Source organism: Hippichthys cyanospilos, chromosome 22 (genome assembly GCF_059441005.1).
Source record: "Hippichthys cyanospilos isolate Australia breed blue-spotted pipefish chromosome 22, RoL_Hcya_1.0, whole genome shotgun sequence".
NCBI classification, from domain to species: Eukaryota; Metazoa; Chordata; class Actinopteri; order Syngnathiformes; family Syngnathidae; genus Hippichthys; species Hippichthys cyanospilos.
In genome coordinates, this window is record NC_142390.1 from 4,665,186 (window position 1) to 4,683,587 (window position 18,402).

General features: G+C 43.3%; 1 protein-coding gene across 2 annotated transcripts; it reads left to right on the top strand.

Annotated features, from left to right (window-relative positions):
- The first annotated feature begins 1,735 nt into the window (after positions 1-1,735).
- On the top strand, positions 1,736-17,635 carry gas2l3 (growth arrest-specific 2 like 3). 2 transcript variants are annotated; one of them, XM_088406703.1, is made up of 11 exons: positions 1,736-1,799; positions 2,304-2,355; positions 2,984-3,178; positions 10,266-10,321; positions 12,955-13,147; positions 13,478-13,596; positions 13,659-13,800; positions 14,631-14,694; positions 14,770-14,911; positions 15,059-15,163; positions 15,545-17,635. In XM_088406703.1, the coding sequence occupies exons 4-11, from the start codon at positions 10,298-10,300 to the stop codon at positions 16,727-16,729; spliced, it is 1,974 nt and encodes a 657-aa protein (XP_088262829.1). In that variant the 5' UTR covers positions 1,736-1,799; positions 2,304-2,355; positions 2,984-3,178; positions 10,266-10,297; the 3' UTR covers positions 16,730-17,635. The 2 variants fall into 2 exon arrangements, with proteins under 2 accessions (XP_088262829.1, XP_088262828.1); XM_088406702.1 differs by lacking the exons at positions 1,736-1,799; positions 2,304-2,355; positions 2,984-3,178 and adding an exon at positions 8,559-8,878.
- The last annotated feature ends 767 nt before the right edge of the window (positions 17,636-18,402 follow it).

Below are 18,402 nucleotides of genomic sequence, written 5' to 3' on the forward strand. Positions count from 1 at the left end.
CGCTTCTATAGTTTTATCTGCCAAAATAAAAACCACCACACTAGGGAGTCGCTTGAAAATCACCCCGCCCCAACCCGATTGCTTCCCAGTGTAACTGCCAAACGTATCTTTTTGACGGGGTTACTTTCAACCATTACGCGTACCCCCTTTACTCAATGAAAAAAAAAAACCTGTCACAAAATGGCGGAGACGTACGTTAACAGACCCCATTTTGAGAAATTGACAAGTACGTGATGGAAAAAAAGACGTGTTTGAGTTGCATGGTACTCTCGTTCGATCGTCTTTTCTTTTTCGCAAAGCGCACCGGAGATCACCTCGGCCGCCGCCCGATTGGACTCCCCACGCCTGTCGACCGAATTCGGAGCTAATGATCTCGCCGCTTTGCTAGTTAGCGTGCTAGCTTAGCATGCTATGCTAACTTTTCGAGGACATTACCGATCCGCCGTGGGGACTTTGGGATAATCCTATTAGCTCCTTGTGTTATCTCTAAGATTATAATGCTACGAGTGGAGCGATGGTAAATAGAATTCCGAAACATCGTAAAAACAATTTAGTAGCGCCGCCATCGCCTTGTCGCTCTTCGCAGCAAAGCCCTTCAACTGCAGTCTCTCTTAACGTTCTTTTTAGTATTGATCTGAAATTGTAATTTTTTTTACTGCTCAACGCAAAGACAAACGTTATCGTTTATATGTTGAAATTGGCTTCAAGTGAAGCGTTATTACGAGGTATGCTAACAAGCTAACGTGCAAGCGAATATGCTTGCTAGCTGATGTTCTTTTCTCATTTTTACCATTACGAAGCCGTGGGACCTTCTTTTAACGCATTTAAGTCACGATAAATGTAATAATAACACGATAGACAGGTTTATGTTCATTATAAACACGTAATCTAACATTTTACATGACAATGTTAGCTAGCTTACTTTTGTACAGTCGTGCTATGCAAAGTTATGCAGAAAAATGGGCTACACTTATACGGCAGATCCTACCGTAGATTCACAAGATAAAGCATACAAATGTTTTGTTATTTAAACTTTTTTGGCATTTGGGTAAGGGCATGATGTAGTGGGCCAACCAGTTAGCACCATTTCTAACAGCCATATTTGTACGCAACTTCGCATATTTTGGCGAAATGTGTTCTTTATGTCTTTCGAATGAGAAATAAAAAAAAAGTTAAATGAACTCTGGCGTTGTGTCATGTAATAACGGGTACTCTACTAACCTGCGAGAAAATTAAGTAAAAAGCTATCATTATTTTGGATCAATCCATGTAACCTGTTGGTAACAACACAGGTCAATCGTGTAAAAAGTTATAAATGTGCAGATTTAGTTGTAATCTCTCAAGCCATCACATATGAGAGATCCTTATTTGATTAGACAGCTTGACCCCTAGTGGCATATGGCATAAATAGAGCAAAGTATGGACTAAGCACCCGGACAAAAGAACCCAGTGGGACGCTAAATGCGTTTAACGTTCTTACATTTCTCCTAGTAGCCGGAAACTCTAGTTTTGGGTCACGAGAAGACAAAGGAGTCATAGAGTGGTTTCTGCCTCCACCTTGTGGCAGTTCTAAAAAAATATATACAGTATATGAATTCAAATAATGCTACTTTTTCAATAAAGCATTATAATTAATTTTCAGATACTCGAAATTAAACTATAACAAATGTATGAGTTATGGGTCCTCCATTTAGGTGTCGCTGGAAAGTGACGTCATCTGACCGCGCTTATTGTTGCCTTACGAAGTACCGCCAGTTTTCCCAGTTTCCTGTTTTTCGCGACCCATTTCGTGATTCGAGGTTGGTTCCACCTTTAATTTTTTGATAAAGTAAAGTGGCCAATTGTTTTTTTTTAGTTTTTATATTTTGAATACATGTTTTTTTTAATATTTGTGAACATTAATGATACCCCAGCCCAGATGTGGAATTTTTTCCTCGTCTTTTTCTCTTTGCCACACTGAGCAGAAATGTAACAAAATTTTCATATCATTCCGCAATCTAGAGTTCAAATAGGATTCTTAACAACGTATTTGTTTTTTTCCACTAGTCCGTTCATTAATATGTCGGTTGATTGGGGCTGCGGTATATTTTTTACCACAAGAGGGCGTCTCCCTCCACTGTTTGGAGCAAGATGTGTCCCGTGGTGTGTTGTGCGTTGAGTGTTTTGTATTAAAAGCCCCATAACGCCAGCGAATCATACATCTTACAAAACATTTTGATCCCTGTGTTTCATAAATATATATCCCCTTAAAAGTCTGCTTTATTAATCAGATATATGCATTGCACAAATAATCCATCTAATAGTTTTCTAGAGAGACCTTGAAAGATGACCATAAACGAGGACACATGGTTCAAGGTAAGAACTTTGGCAATTAGCATACACAAATATTGCGTAAAAACATAAAATAACATAATATACAAATATTTTACTGGCGAATGGTACTTGAGTATTGTATTTCTAATGGATTCAACATGAAAATATAATCTCCATCACATGCATGTGCACCAAGAATATCGAGAAATTGTTCTAAGTTTACATGCTTTTCAAACAGAGAAATATCTTGTTACAAGGATCTTTAAATGGGCAGCTGTGAGATTTGACTCTTTCATAAAGTATTTATTATGTTGAATGGGAAGGGTGCGGCACACTCAATACTCCTCCAGCTTTCTCACGAGACCAGATAAGCAGAGTATTCGCTTTCCTTTTTGTTTATTATAAAGTGGGCCATCATAGGACAATACACCGGGAAAGCCTTTCTACTTTTGTTGCCATAGGCTTGACTTGTTTTTCATCATTGAGCGTTTAATCACCCCGGAAGTACCTGTCGGTAGTATCGCTTATGGTATAATGTTTTTTTTTTTAAATAAATATTTTAAATCAACAAACACACATTTGTGATATTGTATTTTAGGGATCATTCCTTTATGTGATGTCAAAATAATAACGGTATTGTATTTTTTCCCTCTTATGAATGGTTTTGAAGGCAGGTGAGGCTGACCCCGCCCCTTCCAGAGGCCGCCGCGCTGTGATTGGCTGGTTCGAACAGCACTCGCCACAACAGCGCAAGTTGACGTACAAAAATGACTCGCTTTCCAACGTCTTCCACAAGGAAAAGCTATCCGACTTGATGCAAATCAACCAAATTTACAAAAAGACTCATCCCTCCACATCGTAGCTGGTGAGTCCCAAATGTTGTATTTGTACGCTCAATGTGTTGAAATTCATGGAAAAGGTTTTTGCATTAACGGAGGATTTATTCACTGAAACATGCCTCGTGGACAGCGAAGACACGCTGCTTTCCATGTGTTTAATCGACTTTGCATTATATTTCACTTTTTCATATAATTATATGTCATTGTCAGAGAAACTTTAAAGTATTTAACTTCAATTGGTGTTTTCAAGTGTCAATTCTGCACCTAAAACACTTTTACATAAACTTTTCCAAGTTTGTGAGAGTACTGGACTTGGATTGCTAAACTTCAACTTGAAGTTAAGTCACTTGCACGAAATACGGTTTTATCTTTGATTGTCAGCTGGGAATAAATACTTAACAGGATCAGTGGTAGTCTGTATGGGAGGCTGCGCTTGCTGATAAGATCAAGGGAATGTTTGGAATCAGGGAGATGAAAAGTATTGCTTTATTGCTGCAGAATTTGGAGCAATCATGGAACTATTTTGTCATGTTTTTATTGGAAATACACTCATCATCGGTATACGCCCTTTCCCCCAGTTATTCAAATAGCAATCTTGCCACCTTTACTCTTGAGAAATCAAGACAATGACAAATTCATCAGGTTAAAGTACATCTTTTGGTTTCCTTAGCGGCGTTATTTTGTGCTAGGTGCCAACAGCACAAGAAGGGACTAAAATCTTTTTCTGGAAACAGTGAGTAGCCAGATTAAGTTCTGCAACAAGTGTCATCAAAACACATCGAGCATTGTTGAGCTGGATGATTCAAATTGTATATTTGTGTGACGTTTCCACTGCATTATGAATAATGAAATGTTTTATAATACATAGTTCAAAAGCATCCCTCATCATTATGTCTGTCTATTGTCACCATCTGCTTGATCTTTGGCACCGGGCCTTAGATTTTGGGCCAGTCAGGTTTTTGAGAGACCACAGATGAGACAAAAGCAAGCTTAATGAGTTGAAGTACGCTCGGCACATATGGGCTGCGATGCTGCGCGTGCAGACACAATAGAGATCTTAATGAAATCGCAGATTACCCCCTCATTCATTATGTGTATATTGGGGGTTGTTATTCTCAATGTATGCTTCAATTTAAAGGCTAAACTAGCTGTAAATACAACTAGAGAAGTTATGTGGTCATACTGTTGGACTGAGCTGTTATCTTAGAGTCATGTGCATCCATTTGTAGAAAAATAAATGATGTCATTGCCGATCTCATCCTCTGCTTTAGCTAACCAAAATTAAAATGAGTTCTTCCTGGGTAATGTTACAAAACTCCTGAATTTTGCTTTGTCACTTTTTTTTTTTTGTCTGGGTTGTTATCTCAAATTTAATTTAGGGTTTCAAGTATTCTCATAAACTCATAATCCCCATTTAATTTCCTTACTGTGTCTGACTGATTTTCTATTCTTTTATTTTTGTCATCGTCCTACTTTGTCTCGTCCAGTGGTTTCTCAGTGATAAAATGATATAATAAAAGTGGTTGTAATTTACCATTTGACAGTGTAAAGGTGACTAATTAGGCTTAGCATGGTCATCCTTTGCGCTTTCATGGCTCTTTGCCTGGCCTGACCTTTTCTGAAGAGGGTCCATTGAGGCTTACTCACACTTGGGTAGGCGTAGAATATATAAGACGCGAATAGCACGTCACTTGATTATCGCATCTTGGATACCTATAGGTATTTTTTGAGGCTACAAGCTGTTACCTTGGAGTCCAATAATGAGCTCTACATGGTACATTACTGTACATTTTTAACTGACCTGGAATCACATGGGTAGTGCTTCTGTAGGTCTTTTGAAAGAATCAGGACAATGTATGCTGATTCTGAGTCAGCACCGACAGGCTTAAAAATCCTCAAGTGGACCCGATGGCGTGTTGTGAGCCATGGATTAGCATCAACAAATCAAAATGGGATTGGCAGGTGGCTCCCACAACCCAAGCCTTTAAGATGAGCTTTACCTCCACTGTTTCACCTCCAAGGAAAGAACCCACGGACAAGGACGAGTGATTGGAGGCCAAGAAGCGTGTAATCCTTCATGAAGAGTGGGTTCTTTTACCTTGGAAACTTGTAACACACGTCTGTGAATTTCCTTCCCAGGACTTGTGCATATTTACTTTTTCATCTTTTCAAATGAACCGGGCCCCATCTGTATTGAGAAGCTAGGTTGTAAATGAACCACTCCTGACAGGATAATTAAGTCCAGACACAAAGGGCTCAGCAGGAAGGACATTAATAGAAGGGGAGTTGGTATTCTCCAGGGGAAAGTCGGACCCTACGGAACCCCTTTGGACTGCAGGAGGTTCATTTTGGCTGCAGTTCTGGCCACCAGCCACCTCACGCAGCAGGCACCGGGGACCTTTTCAAATGTTACCCATCCTCATCGTTTGATACATTTATCAAGCTGAGGCCTTTTCTACACCGCAAACCTAATCGGGTTGCGTTTCGGTGCAAAATATGTGCAGAAACACAGCGCGAAGGTTATACTGCAATGTGCTTGGAGCAACCTGCCTTTTTGGATTTGTTTAAAAGTGACTCATAATTATATAAGGTTATGGAAAAAATGCTGCACTCGTCATCCTTAAAATTTGCTTAGTTTATGTCCACAGAACTAAATGATGGACGGTGACATTTCCTGGGAGTGTCCAAAACATACCCCCGAAAATATTTGAAGTGTTGTTAAAACGGCACGTGGGCCAACTGAGTTATTTGTTACTCATGTTTGGAGTCCCCCCGGCATTCCCGGTGCAGAGTGGTGTAAAATCAAAAGGACACTCGTCCGGAACGTTCTACTTTGAACTCCTTACGTAATGCGTTCTGGTTTTGTATTCATTTAGCCGCACGGGCGCATCTCGGCTGCGTGTGCTCGCCACGTGCCGGCCGGCCGGCCGGGTGTGTGTTGTGATGACCGAGCGTCGCGGAGGTGGATGCGTTGTGCTGTCTGGAATAGCGTTGATCCTCTTAACTGATTAGTGACTGGGACTAGAGAAGGGGTGGCGACCTGCGTGGGAGGCATACGGACAGATGTCACCCCCCTCCCACCCGCACTCGTTCATAACAATCTTGTTTATTTCTAATGAGCACCTTCTCTTTTAAGAAACATCAACCATACTAATCATTTACACTCAAAAATCAATCCACAGGTCAATTAGTGCTTTAGTCCTGAAGTATCAATGAATTGAATCATTTTATTAACTAAAATAATGAACTACTTTTTTTCTAGTAGTGCTTGAAGTCACGGATTACTTAAGTACTTAAGTATCATACTTTCCGCACTATAAGGCGCACCGGATTATAAGGCGCACCATCAATTCATGACTTATTTTAAAAAAGTTTTCCATATATAAGGCGCACCGGATTATAAGGCGCACCCCCAATTAATAACATATTTGAAAACTTTTTCAATCACAATATAGTCAAAGTAATAACAAAAATAACTCAAATAATAACTCTAAACTCTTAATAGCATAATAACTCAATGTCAATATGAGCAACCTTGTCCAACTTTAAACCCACAAAAGAAAGAGCTAAAGCTTACTTTATCACTTCATTCCCCATCTACGAATCTCAATATTGATCCATATATAAGGTGTGCCTGATTATAAGGCGCACCATCAGCTTTTTAAAAAAAAATCAGGCTTTTAGGTGCGCCTTATAGTGCGGAAAATACGGTACCTTAAGTACCCAGTTGCTTCAGTAGCTGAGGCGCTATGAACATCACATTTTATTGTATTATGCCACAGGATTATTGAAATTAAGAATACAGAGCATGTTTTCAGAACCTTCAAAAATCTCAGTACTTATTGGCGACTACTGAGGAGAATATCATTGCTGACATCGTCATGGCAACCCTCCGTTTCCTAATTTAGCTGTAATTGTGGAGGACTGGATTGGATCCATCAAGATGTATAGCCAAAATCATTGTTTTAAATTGGATTGTCCAAATTTCATTTTTTAGGCTGAGTTTCAGTTTACTCAAGTTTCATTTTGTCACTCTGTTCTCAACTTATAAAAATGTGAAGGTTTTTTTTCATAGAAGGCGCATTTTCGAGCGCAAACTCCAAAATGGACCTTTCCCCACTAATAACCCATCTGAAAATAGCATCTGACTTGAAAACGCTGCCCAGTTCTTTCAGCCGGGACTCAAATATCAGTTTTTCTCAAGGGATTAGACATGAAACAAAGCCGTCATTTCCATCGTAACAAGAAATGCAAGTTGGTCAACCGAAATCCGATCTTTGAATCCCAGGTTTCTGTGCGTCATTTACTCCGTTAATCCTGGCGTTCGGAACAGCTCGATCCGCACAAAATGCAGCGAGAACTGAATAACTTGTTTGTTCATAAGTAAGGATTTGTATATTGAGTGTTCTTGTGAAGAACTGAAGTGGGAGGGGGGGGCGGATTGTTATTTGCTTATACAAGCAGGGATGAACTGGTTAACCATTGTTGGACTTTGTTTTTCCCCCTTCCCTGGCAACCATCATAGAAATTGCGTGGAAGAGTTGAGTTGGGCCTCGCCATTTCCAAAGCGCCACTCCCAAGTTCACTGCTACCACAACACAAGTTTTGTCTCGGTCGCGCCCCCCCCACTTTTGGACTCCTGCTCTGTCGCCGCCCTTCTCGGTGACATCTGACTGTGCGTGCTGTGAGCGCACGCCGCAAATCACGCTCGCCCACGATTTGCCACGTTGTTTTGAGGGCATCTCAGCAAATGCCTGCATGTTGATAAGATGTGCATTGTTCCTTCCCTCTGAAATCCGAAATGTCACGCTTCTTTCACTTTTTGGCCTGCTGACACTTCTGCACAGCGCTTGAATAGTGTTGAAATTCTTGTTTTCTGTCTGAGTGAACTTTATTGACCCTCTGACAAACCCGCAATAGCCTTTTGTCTTAAAGTTCTAGTTATTGAGGACGCTCTTGTCTCTTGCAAATGCCTGTGGAGTACGACTCGTTACCATGACAACCAAGGGCGGAGTTAGCGAGTTATTAGTGTACATTATTGTTGTTAAATGTGAATAAATGCTTGTAGGTTTATTACTGCAGCTTGGCGTGCGAATATTTGATGTTTTTTTTCATCTTTCAAATTTCTACATTTGGCAGAATATATATATATATGTATATATATCTATATATATATATATGGTAGAATATTCTAGTAACTGATTAAGTGACTGATTACTTAACAATAAATTATAATAACTTTTTGTAGTTCCTTATGGCTTGCAACAATAAAGATAATCACTCCTCTTGAGTGACTAAAACTGGTGGGCGGGGCTAAAATGATGTCAAGGTAGCCCACTGTCACACCTTCTATTTTCAGTCTCAATCTATTCATTGATGGGCGGCTTGGGGAGTTCCTGGATTGAAATGGGAAGGAGTCTGTGTGTGTGTGTGTGTGTGTGTGTGTTGCAAAAGGAAACAATGGAAGCTTTGTGTGGGTCCCGCCGTGACAGGATTGTTTGGGGGTGGTTGAAGGGGTAGTCCTGGTTTAGCCAAGCGTCGGCACATCATTATTCAGGGCCCTCCCATCCATGAGTCTGCCCCTCCCGCCCTGTCATCCCTCGCCGCTCACTCGTGCGTCGCCACTCTGGCCGGACAGCGCGGCGCATCTTAACTCGGACCAAAATGCACTCATCACGCTGAGGCGAGTCTCGCAGCCCGCTTCGGTCACATGGTCCTACGCCGAGGTGAGTTTGTGTTTTCGCCTTTGCCGACTCGTGCTGATTTCATCTGGGGGCTGTCACTTGACAGTAAGCCACGCCGGGATGCAGGCGTGTCGCAAAGAAGTGATTTCTTTTTTTTTTTTTTGGAGACGTTTACGGTGAAGTGGCGCATCTTTGATAGGATAGAAGCTTCCATGAGGTGGTATCTGGAAAGAAAGGATGCTGCTGTGTGCTGGAGGAGGGGGAAACTATTGCCTCAGCTGTGTTGACCAAATTATCAATGTTATTAGGATCTTCACGCTGTGATTGCCTTCCTCCCCCAATTCCCTGCCAGCACCCTCCCTTTGACAAACACACTCTCACACACACCCGCAGGGACGGTTGAGTTGAGGGTAATCCTTCACATCCTGTGTGGGAAAGGGCAAAAGAAGAGCACGTCACTTCCTCGCCAGAGTCACTTTTTTGTCAGTAGAAATAAAACGCCGGCTGCCGACCACTAAAACCGATTTCCGTTCATATCAATCAACAATTAATGAGCGCTGATGGAGGCGTTAAATGTGCTCTTTGAAAGCAGCGTGACTTGTCGGTCAGCTCCAGTCGGAAGACCGCAGCGTTCAAACGAAACTGAGTGACCGATCGAATTTCTGGTTGACCCAATTTGTAGTATCGCTAAGGAACAACAAGATAATTGTTGGAGAAGAAACTCAAGGCTAGTCGTAAATCTAAGACGGGAAGCCATGATGGCAAAATACAGTGGACCTTTGTAATTGAACAAAAGCCAATCCAAGAGGATATTTAACCTCCAGGTTGTTTTTATTTTGAATTAATTTGGCCTTTCATGAGTGAGGAAATGAAAATTGAGAATAAATCAGCGTCAAAGCCAATACGATCATGTAGTTCTTTTTACTTGTATCTTTTGTAATGCGAAAGTATATAAAGTCTTATTACCAGCCTTATTTTAATGTATCGAGTCATTCTAGTAACTAGTAGCAGTAATAGTACTGTAAATCGAAAGACAGTGAATAGTCTTTTTTGTTTAAGGGAAAAAATAGGTTTGATACATTCCTGCAAAAGTTCAAAAAAGTAATGTCCCCAAAAATGAACAATTTTAGAACAAATACAAATTAGCTTTTAGTGGCTAATTTTTTTTCTCGATCATTGCAAAGCCGATTAACCAGCACAGACGTCTAATATAAATCACATCATCCTTTTGCAAGCTCCGCTATCTTCACCTTAGCGTCCGTTACAAAAAAATCCACCTTATAGCTTATGTTGCTTCAAATTTACACTACCATTGAGGACTATATCCATCAAAAATCCATTTTAACCAAGATAGCAATGAATGCGGTAAGACTTTTTTTTTTTGGAGATTAACTCTTCATTAATGAGTAAATTGTTTATATCTCAACAGAATGAAGAAGTGAATGGTCTGTGATCACAGTCATGGCTGTCCAGACTGGCATCCAGGTAAGTCCATGAAAATGTTTGAGATACTGAGCGGGGGTTGGGGACCTCTTAGAAGAAACCCAACGTGTGTGTTTTTGGAACACTGTGCTCAGCGAGGCCATCTTTTTTTTTTTAATTACGTTTGCAGCACACAATGTCCCCGGCTGTTGTTTTGATATTGTTGACATCTGTCTCTCAGCCAGCAATGGAGGCAAGCCCACCTCTGTCACAACACGCTGTCTTGTTCTCGTTCTGAATGTCTGGCGTTCCGTTCTCGGGACCCCGAGGAGTGTCTTTTGCACATTTTTGGGAGGGGTTATGGAATGCAATCCCAAGTTTTCTCCTTCCCCTCCCAAGCAACCAATGTCAACCATGTGCAAATCCAAAACAACAAAAGTGTCAGATTACATTTTTTTTTTGCATTACTTTTATGTAATTTCAGCATCCCGAGAGAATCATGACGGGACATTAAGATTAGGCTACGTTTTTGGATTTTTAGTTCTATCTCACAGAATTAACCAGAACAATTCAAGAGCCCCATTTATTGATTAGCTGCTGTCCAAGGGAGCCCATATTGATCCATAATCGACTGTAATGACTCAACAACCGAGGCCGCGCTTGCGTCATTCCGTTCGATAACGCGCTCGCTTGCTGAAAAGGGACGCGCCGGCGGGAGCGCGAGTAGCGTATGCGCATGTCTCCGAACGCATCATTAAAAGTGAGCATCTGCGAGTTGAAGTCTCGTGCGGCCCCTGGCTAAGTTATGTAATAAAATGAAACCATGGCTTCGAGCTCTAAACGGTAGATTGATGAGTTTTAATGAGGATTTTAAATGGAAGGCCCTCAAGGTGTTGAAGCTGTTACGTGTGAAGAATGCTGACGGAAGTCCTGCATTTAAAGTCCGTTTTGCTTTATTGTAAATAACCGGATTCAAATTCTCGGTTACACATTTTGACCTTCCAATTCCGGGAGGCTTGCGGACCCTCGCTATAAGTGGCTCAAGTTAAGAGCATCAACTCAATTCCATGAGGGTAAAAATCTAAGAGGCACATGCTGATTTAATTCGCCGCTGTAAGGTTGCATTTAGTCGCTAGATTATCGGCAGACATTCCGGCGGGTCCCAATCAAAAAAAGGCGCTTTGAGGAAATAGTCAACCGGCTAATCGGGGACACTAATCAGATTGCAATGGAGATTTGTGTCGAAGTAATTAGGTGACATGTTACTGTATTTGTTTTTTTTTTGTGTGTGTTTAATTAGCAGCACAGGGATTTTTTTTTTTATGCAATTTTTTTATTCAGCTGGCTGGATTCAGCTCTCACGTTTTCACTTTACAGCATCAGGTGTGTGCGCATGTGATTCTCTAGCTGAGTGGGTGCAAAGGTCATTCCCGAGGCGTTCACTCCAGCTGTTAGCCCAACTCGCTAGTCACATGTTGCCCTCTGGGACTAGCTTTTATTTTTAACCTTAACAAAATTAGACTTCATTAGATTAATTTAGTCAAAGTTGCCCGCGGTGCATTGAACTCTATTTAATTGCATGAATAACATTGAATTTACTTTATTGTCAAAGCCATGGGAAAACTTTGAAAAATTTGAGTTTAGGGACTCATTCTTGCAGATGATATTTTGCTTCATATTAACGCTATTATTAACACTCCTGTCAAATCGACCCAATTTATTTTTGCACTATTCACCACAGTGGAAAAGATGGCTCATTATCGCTGTGTGACATCCAGATCATAGCACAAAAGGGGCGGGGTCATCTTTCAATGAGTTGCGTAACATCTGTCCAGATGAGTCATCTTTCTGGACATCTGCTTGCCGTTTCTCCATCACCCGCCGGAGATTGTAAACAATGAAGGAATGTGCGGAAAGCAGGATTTTGGATTTGGAGAGTAGAAGCATGCAAGGGTTGCGATCGAAGAGCGCGAGGAGATCGCCGGATCGCCCCAGGCGCTGCCGGCGCGTCGCTTGATGCCCGTCTAGGCAGTCAAGTGCAAAGCGCCGTGCTCCTTTTCTTCGGCTTCTTCTTTCAAGCTCCAATTCTGTGATTATCGCGAGATAATCGCAGCGCATTCTTGGAGAAAAACCCGCATTTTTTGCGCCTTTATCCTTTGGTAAAAAATAACTGAAATGCAGAGGTACAAATTGAAGAATTTACATGGTGATTAAGTTCTTTTATTTTTTTCCTGCCCCAAAAATCAAAACTCGGGGGGTTATAAGGCGTTCGTTCAGCTTTTGAAGAAATTTGAAGGGTTTTGGGTGCAGTGTGGAAAATACGGTAGTTTAGTTGGGGACCTTCTCTGTCTTCATGCTTTTAATTTTGCTGCTTTTGGGTCAGGTGTTAAGAAGCCCAGATGATGGGGTGTGCCGCCCCCTCGTGCGACTTCTCCAGAGTAAAAAGCAACCCGATCCCTGGTTTCAGGAAGAGTACAATAAAAGCTTTCGACGCCCGCTCGTATTTGGCACGTCTTCAGTGGGAAATGGAACGATTGACTTTCAGTGTCACATGACTCCAGCAGCAGTCATAGTAACGACATTATTGTCTTGTAAAAACGCCATTCGCGCACATAGGGGAATCTGTGATATGACAAAACGCCGATTCATGTGATCGCGTGTGAACGAAGAGCCGCTTTGCGTTCCCTCCCGGGCAGGTATGGTTCGGCGAGAAGTTCGACGCGCCCGTGCTGAGCCCGCGGAGTCCCCGCAGCCCGTTGGCGCAGCGACACGGGCACGGGCCCGGCCTGGCCAACGTCTTCCAGTATGACCAGTGGCTGGCGGTGCGTCACGAAGCCACGCTGGTGCCCATGCAGGAGGATCTTGCCATCTGGCTCTCAGGCATGCTGGGTAAGTTTTATCCGCCGCTTGGTCGGCAGAAATAATTCTGAATCACTGCCCCGAGGCTTTTACGGTTAAGCAACGTGACTAGGATGACCCGTATTGCAGTCTTTCTTTTTACAACTTGACTGGGAGCCTTAAAAGTCAGGTGCCAGGGGTCAGGTTTCAACTCGCTTTTGTTGTGTTGATTTGCGGAGCAGTTTTTGTCTATTGTGGATTTTGTCCTATGAGAATTTACTGGCCTTTGTGGAGGTGTAGACTTTTCTGCTTAATGATATGCTTTTTTTTATCACATACTAAGAAAAGGCTTTAGAAATGCTTTTTTTTTTTTTTCTGCAGAAGAGGAGGTGAGGGCCGAGTTCTTCATGGAGGAGCTCAACAACGGCGTGAAGCTCTGTCAGCTGATTGGCGTCCTGCAGACCAAGATCGCTCAGAGTTGCCCCTCTGCACTCAGCAAGGTGAGTCAGCACGGAGCAAAAACAGGTCCTCATTTAAAAACCTGACTTTTTTTTTTCTCCAGTTCTTTCCCACGAGAAAAGTTGCCTGCAAGCGCGACGCATCTCCAGGTTCCTTCTTCGCCCGCGACAACACCGCCAACTTCCTGTCCTGGTGCCGCCACATCGGCGTGGAAGAGACGTACCTCTTTGAGTCGGAGGGGCTCGGTAGGTCTCAGCTCATATCTGAGAATTTTTTATTGCCGCACCGTCGATCATTTTCTTCGGTTATAGCGTCGATTTTCGGCTTTGCAATGTGAACAAAGGGCTTTATTCTTCAACAAGTTATGTTCTCAAATCCTTTTATGCCCCCGTTTTGCTCTAATAAGATTGCGGCTCGTTTATTTAGCGAAAATTAGATCATTCCATTTCCTTGGTTATCCAGTTTCCGCAAATTTGCGAATATTTGACAGGATCACTAAACTGAGTTCATAGTTGCCACAAGATGGCGGTCAAATAGTAGGTGTCATTTATATGCAGATTTTAACTATTCAAAGTGAACAGCAATAGTTTTTGCTACTTAAAAAAACCCATTGACTAAAAACACAGACTTATTTTGGTAAATGATGCTTAACTCTACAAGCTTCATTGGAGGCGATTAGTGCAACATGTTCTTTAATCCTCACGTCTTAATGATGTAATAGGATCTTATCTGAGAGGGCAGTCAGTACTTTTTTTTTTTTAACTTCATTAATCGTGATAGGGCTCCCAAAACAAACCACACAAGCGGAGCAAGTCAGGCTGCAAGCCGTTTTCTGAATGTCCGTATATTTCATCTCTCCGCTCCAAATGCGCGTTCCCTTCTGCACGATCGAGTCGGCGTCCCCCTTCGGGGAATGCTGAACTTCCATGTCACGTCGTCAAGCGTTGCACCTCTGTCGTCCCGCTTTCTCCTCCGAATGTTGTCTAAACAAGAGCCGAGCAGACAGCTGCTGCCTCACGTTAAATCGGGATGTTCACGTTTCTTCTTTTGCGGTTTTAAACCTGCGCCACGACAGTGCTGCACAAGGAGCCCAGGCAGGTCTGCCTCTGCCTGCTGGAAATCGGACGCATCGTCTCCAAGTAAGTCTCCCCGGATGGGACTTGATTTTTCAACAAATTGTCACTGTAATCGCACGCTCGCAAACACCTCGTCAGGTACGGCGTGGAGCCTCCCGTGCTGGTCAAGCTGGAGAAGGAAATTGAGCTGGAGGAGACCCTGCTGCTAACCGAGGAGCCTCCTCCGGCCGTCCAGACCTTCAGTGTGTGCTGTCAGCATGGTGGCCTTTACCAGTCAGGGGTGAGTCTTCCCAAAAAAAGCAACGCAAACAAACTTTTTGTTTTTTTATCATGACTTTATGTGGTTATTATATTTTGTTATTATTATTTGATTGGAGTGAATTCCACAAAATAAAGGTTCTCACAGTGCCCCATTGTCCCTTTCCAGGAGCACGGCGTGGACGGCCCGCCTTGCAACTGCACCAACAAGGTGTCCATTGAGTACCTGTCAGAGGGTCGCTACCGGCTTGGGGACAAGACCATCTTTATTCGGGTAAGAAAGTGCTAGCTAATAGGCTGGTCCACGTTGGTAATCCAAACTCCCGAAGGAGCGTGTGTCGAGAAAGATCCCGTTGTTACGGAGGGAATTTGATATTCCCTGAGTTCCAAATCACCACTCCATAGTGCAATGCTGTTTCAGCCCTATTTAGAAAAAAAAAAAAAAAAAAAAAAAACTTTTCCACGCTGGTCCCTCCTTGTCCAAGATGTCCCTATAAATCCTCCATTTGCATGTTAGCACCGGTTTAAAGAATCAGAACAAGTCAGGTAAGCTTGTTATCCTCCAACGATTACATCACGAGTCGCAGTCATGCGTGTGGGGAACATGCCGCTTCGTGACTGACACCCAGGCGTATTTGTGTGGTGTTTTCCGCAGATGCTACACGGCAAACACGTAATGGTGCGCGTGGGGGGCGGCTGGGACACGCTGCGCGGCTTCCTCAGCAAGTACGACCCGCTTCGCGTGCTTCAGTTCACCACCCTGGAGCAGAAGATCCTGGCCTTCCAGAAGGGACCGCCCGGCTTGGGAGGTCACCACGGCAACGCGGCGCCGCCTCCCGAGATGGACCCCTTGGCGGCAGTCGACGACCTCTCTTCTTCCTCCTCCTCCTCCTCGTCCTCATGCTCGGTGGTCAAGACGTCGCCGCCCGCCGCGGGTCAGACGTGTCGCTCCTACGCGGCCTCCCCCGCCTGCACGCCCACGCTGCCCAGGAAAGCGGCTGGCGCGGCACCCAAGAAGAACCTCCAGATAACGGCGCCGGCCCTCAGGAAACCCACCCAGCTACCCCTGCCCGTTGCCACCAAATCCTCCTCTTCCTCTTCCACCTCCTCCTCTTCTTTGCCCAGCACACCTGTGGCCGGCGCCAAGCGGTCCCCCGGTCCGCTGCAGGCCCAACGGCGAGCCGCGACGCCTCAAGCAGACCCGTCCAAACCCAGGCTTAGACCGCCCGCTCGGGTCCCCGCCTCTCAGCCGAGGAGTCCCGTCTGCCCCGAGCCTTCTTCCAAATGTCCCAAACCGTCCAGCCCCATCGCCGGCGCCGCCCCGAGAGATGCCCGACCCCCGACGGTCGCCGGCCAGCGCTCCCGCCTTGCGCAGCGACGCCCCGGCTCCCCCGCCTCCCGTCTCCGTCTCGAGACGGCGAGGAGGGCCCGCGCGGCGGCGCGGGCCGCTCCGACCTCCGCGTCGCCAAAACCCGCCTCCCCCCTTCCCGTCAAAGACGCTGCAGCCAAAAGCAAGGTTCCGGCTCCGACCAAGGATCTCGCCGTCTTCCATCGAGTCGCCGCCGCCCCTTGGCGTCACCCCGGGGGCAACTTTACCCCCTCCCTCATCGCTAAAGCCACTTCGAAAGAAAGCGCCGTAACGCAGAAGGCAGGACAGAAAGCGTCCGCTTCGACGAACGCCATCAAACCTCAGCTGACACAGATTGCCGCCCCCCAAAAGACCACCTCGGACGTCAAAGCCAAGACGGAGCCCGGCACCAGCAGGAAAATCCCTCAGTACAGAGGCAAGCGCGAAGACCCCTATTTCGAAATGAACTGTCGGAGAAGGCAGAAGACGTAATGGAAGGGGGCAGTTATAAAAAAAAAAAAAAAAAAGACACTTGTTCTTGCTCCTCTGAAACTAATCCTTCCTGAATCATGTCTACTGGAAATTAATTGTTTCATTTAAAAACAAGGGTGTCCAAATATTTTCTTTCAAAGAAAACATTTGCCCTCAAGCCAAATTTTGGACCCCCACGTTTGCAAAAATATTTGATGTTTTTCATGGCAAAGGATCAAGGCTTCCCATGTTTTGTCTTTGTGGTGAAATAATTGACGAGTCCTTGCTTAACTACCTAACAGTAACTTATGATGTTTACATTTTTACACATGCAGCAGTTGTGAGGTACTTTGTCCAAAGTGAGCTTGGAAGGAGAAAAGACTACCAAAGTCGCGTGTGTTGATTTTTTTTTTTTTTTTTTTTTTTTAACCAGCCACACCACTGGAACACAAATGATTTTATTTCTTCAGCGAGTGATGGGTAAATGATACCTGGGTACCATCATGTGCCTTCATCACAAGTCAGAGTGAATGGCATTAGAATGTATTAGAATGATGGGTGGGAAGGGGATTTTTTTTTTAAATAAACTTGCACAGTGTGTACAAACACTTTTTAGGAGGAAAATGTTACAGATAAAACTACTGATCACTTTTTTTTCTTCTACCAGGCCGTGTCATCACTTTCAGTGCACATTTAAAGCAGTATAGTTTTTTTTTTTTTTTAATGATTTTTATGTTAGTGTGTATGATGAGATTCTCGTTTTCTATGTGACATTTGTGTGATTATAAATAGCGTACTTACAGATTAAAAAGCTTCCCCCCTTGTGTTTGGCACTTTACAGAAACTTGTCACTGTTTGAATGTTGATTGTCTCTTGTCCCTTTTACTTTTTCTTGTTGTTGTTTTGGATTAAACTAAAGAAAATCCATCCTGATTGTGTGTTTTATCAAATCCTATGGTTTATTTAGGGTTTTAAAACTAAACTACTAGTTGTAAGTAGTTTTCATTACTTTTCCAGCTGGAAAATTTGTAATTTGGCTGAAATAGACGCTTCTCCGGGTAAATGTTAACATGAAATTTTTCGTACCTCTTAACGGCCTTTCAATTGGTTTCAATGTAAAGGTCTGCCACCTTGCGGAGATAAATGAGCACTGCAAGTAACCGTTGTGTTCCATCCCCTATCAGCAGCGCGCAGGTGCCAAGAGTAGGAAAATCAATGAATGGAAATGAACTCGGGCTTCTTCAGCCAACGTCCCATATTTTTATATTTTTTTTACGCTAGCGATCATGTTTATAAGCATAAAATGATCGTAGTTTTTTTTTTTTTGTCTCGCATGACTGAAGCTACACTTGAGATCGTCCTATAAAAGGTGAGCCTGTATACTAATATAATTCATATTTATCTGTAATTGTCTCAAATGTATATAATGGATGCACTTTGTGGGGTGGGGGGGATCAATAAATGTCACAATATTGTTGGCCCATCACATTGGTAAAATTACTGGTCGCAATTTAAGCATTTAAATAACACGAATTCACAATTAAATTGAAACCAATTGAAAGGCGTTTAGGTAGAAATTCTCATGCATAAAAACATCGAAAGAAATAACTAATCAAACCGAATGACACCGTTAAACTCTATTTAGAAAAGCCACTCAAAACTTACATAATGAAAGTGATCAGTATTGTATTATT

Coding starts and splice junctions, on each gene's coding strand:
- gas2l3 (XM_088406703.1), top strand. CDS start 10,298: ATGGCTGTCCAGACTGGCATCCAG. Junction 13,597..13,658: donor GCCCCTCTGCACTCAGCAAG/GTGAGTCAGCAC, acceptor TTTTTTCTCCAG/TTCTTTCCCACGAGAAAAGT. Junction 14,695..14,769: donor ATCGGACGCATCGTCTCCAA/GTAAGTCTCCCC, acceptor ACACCTCGTCAG/GTACGGCGTGGAGCCTCCCG.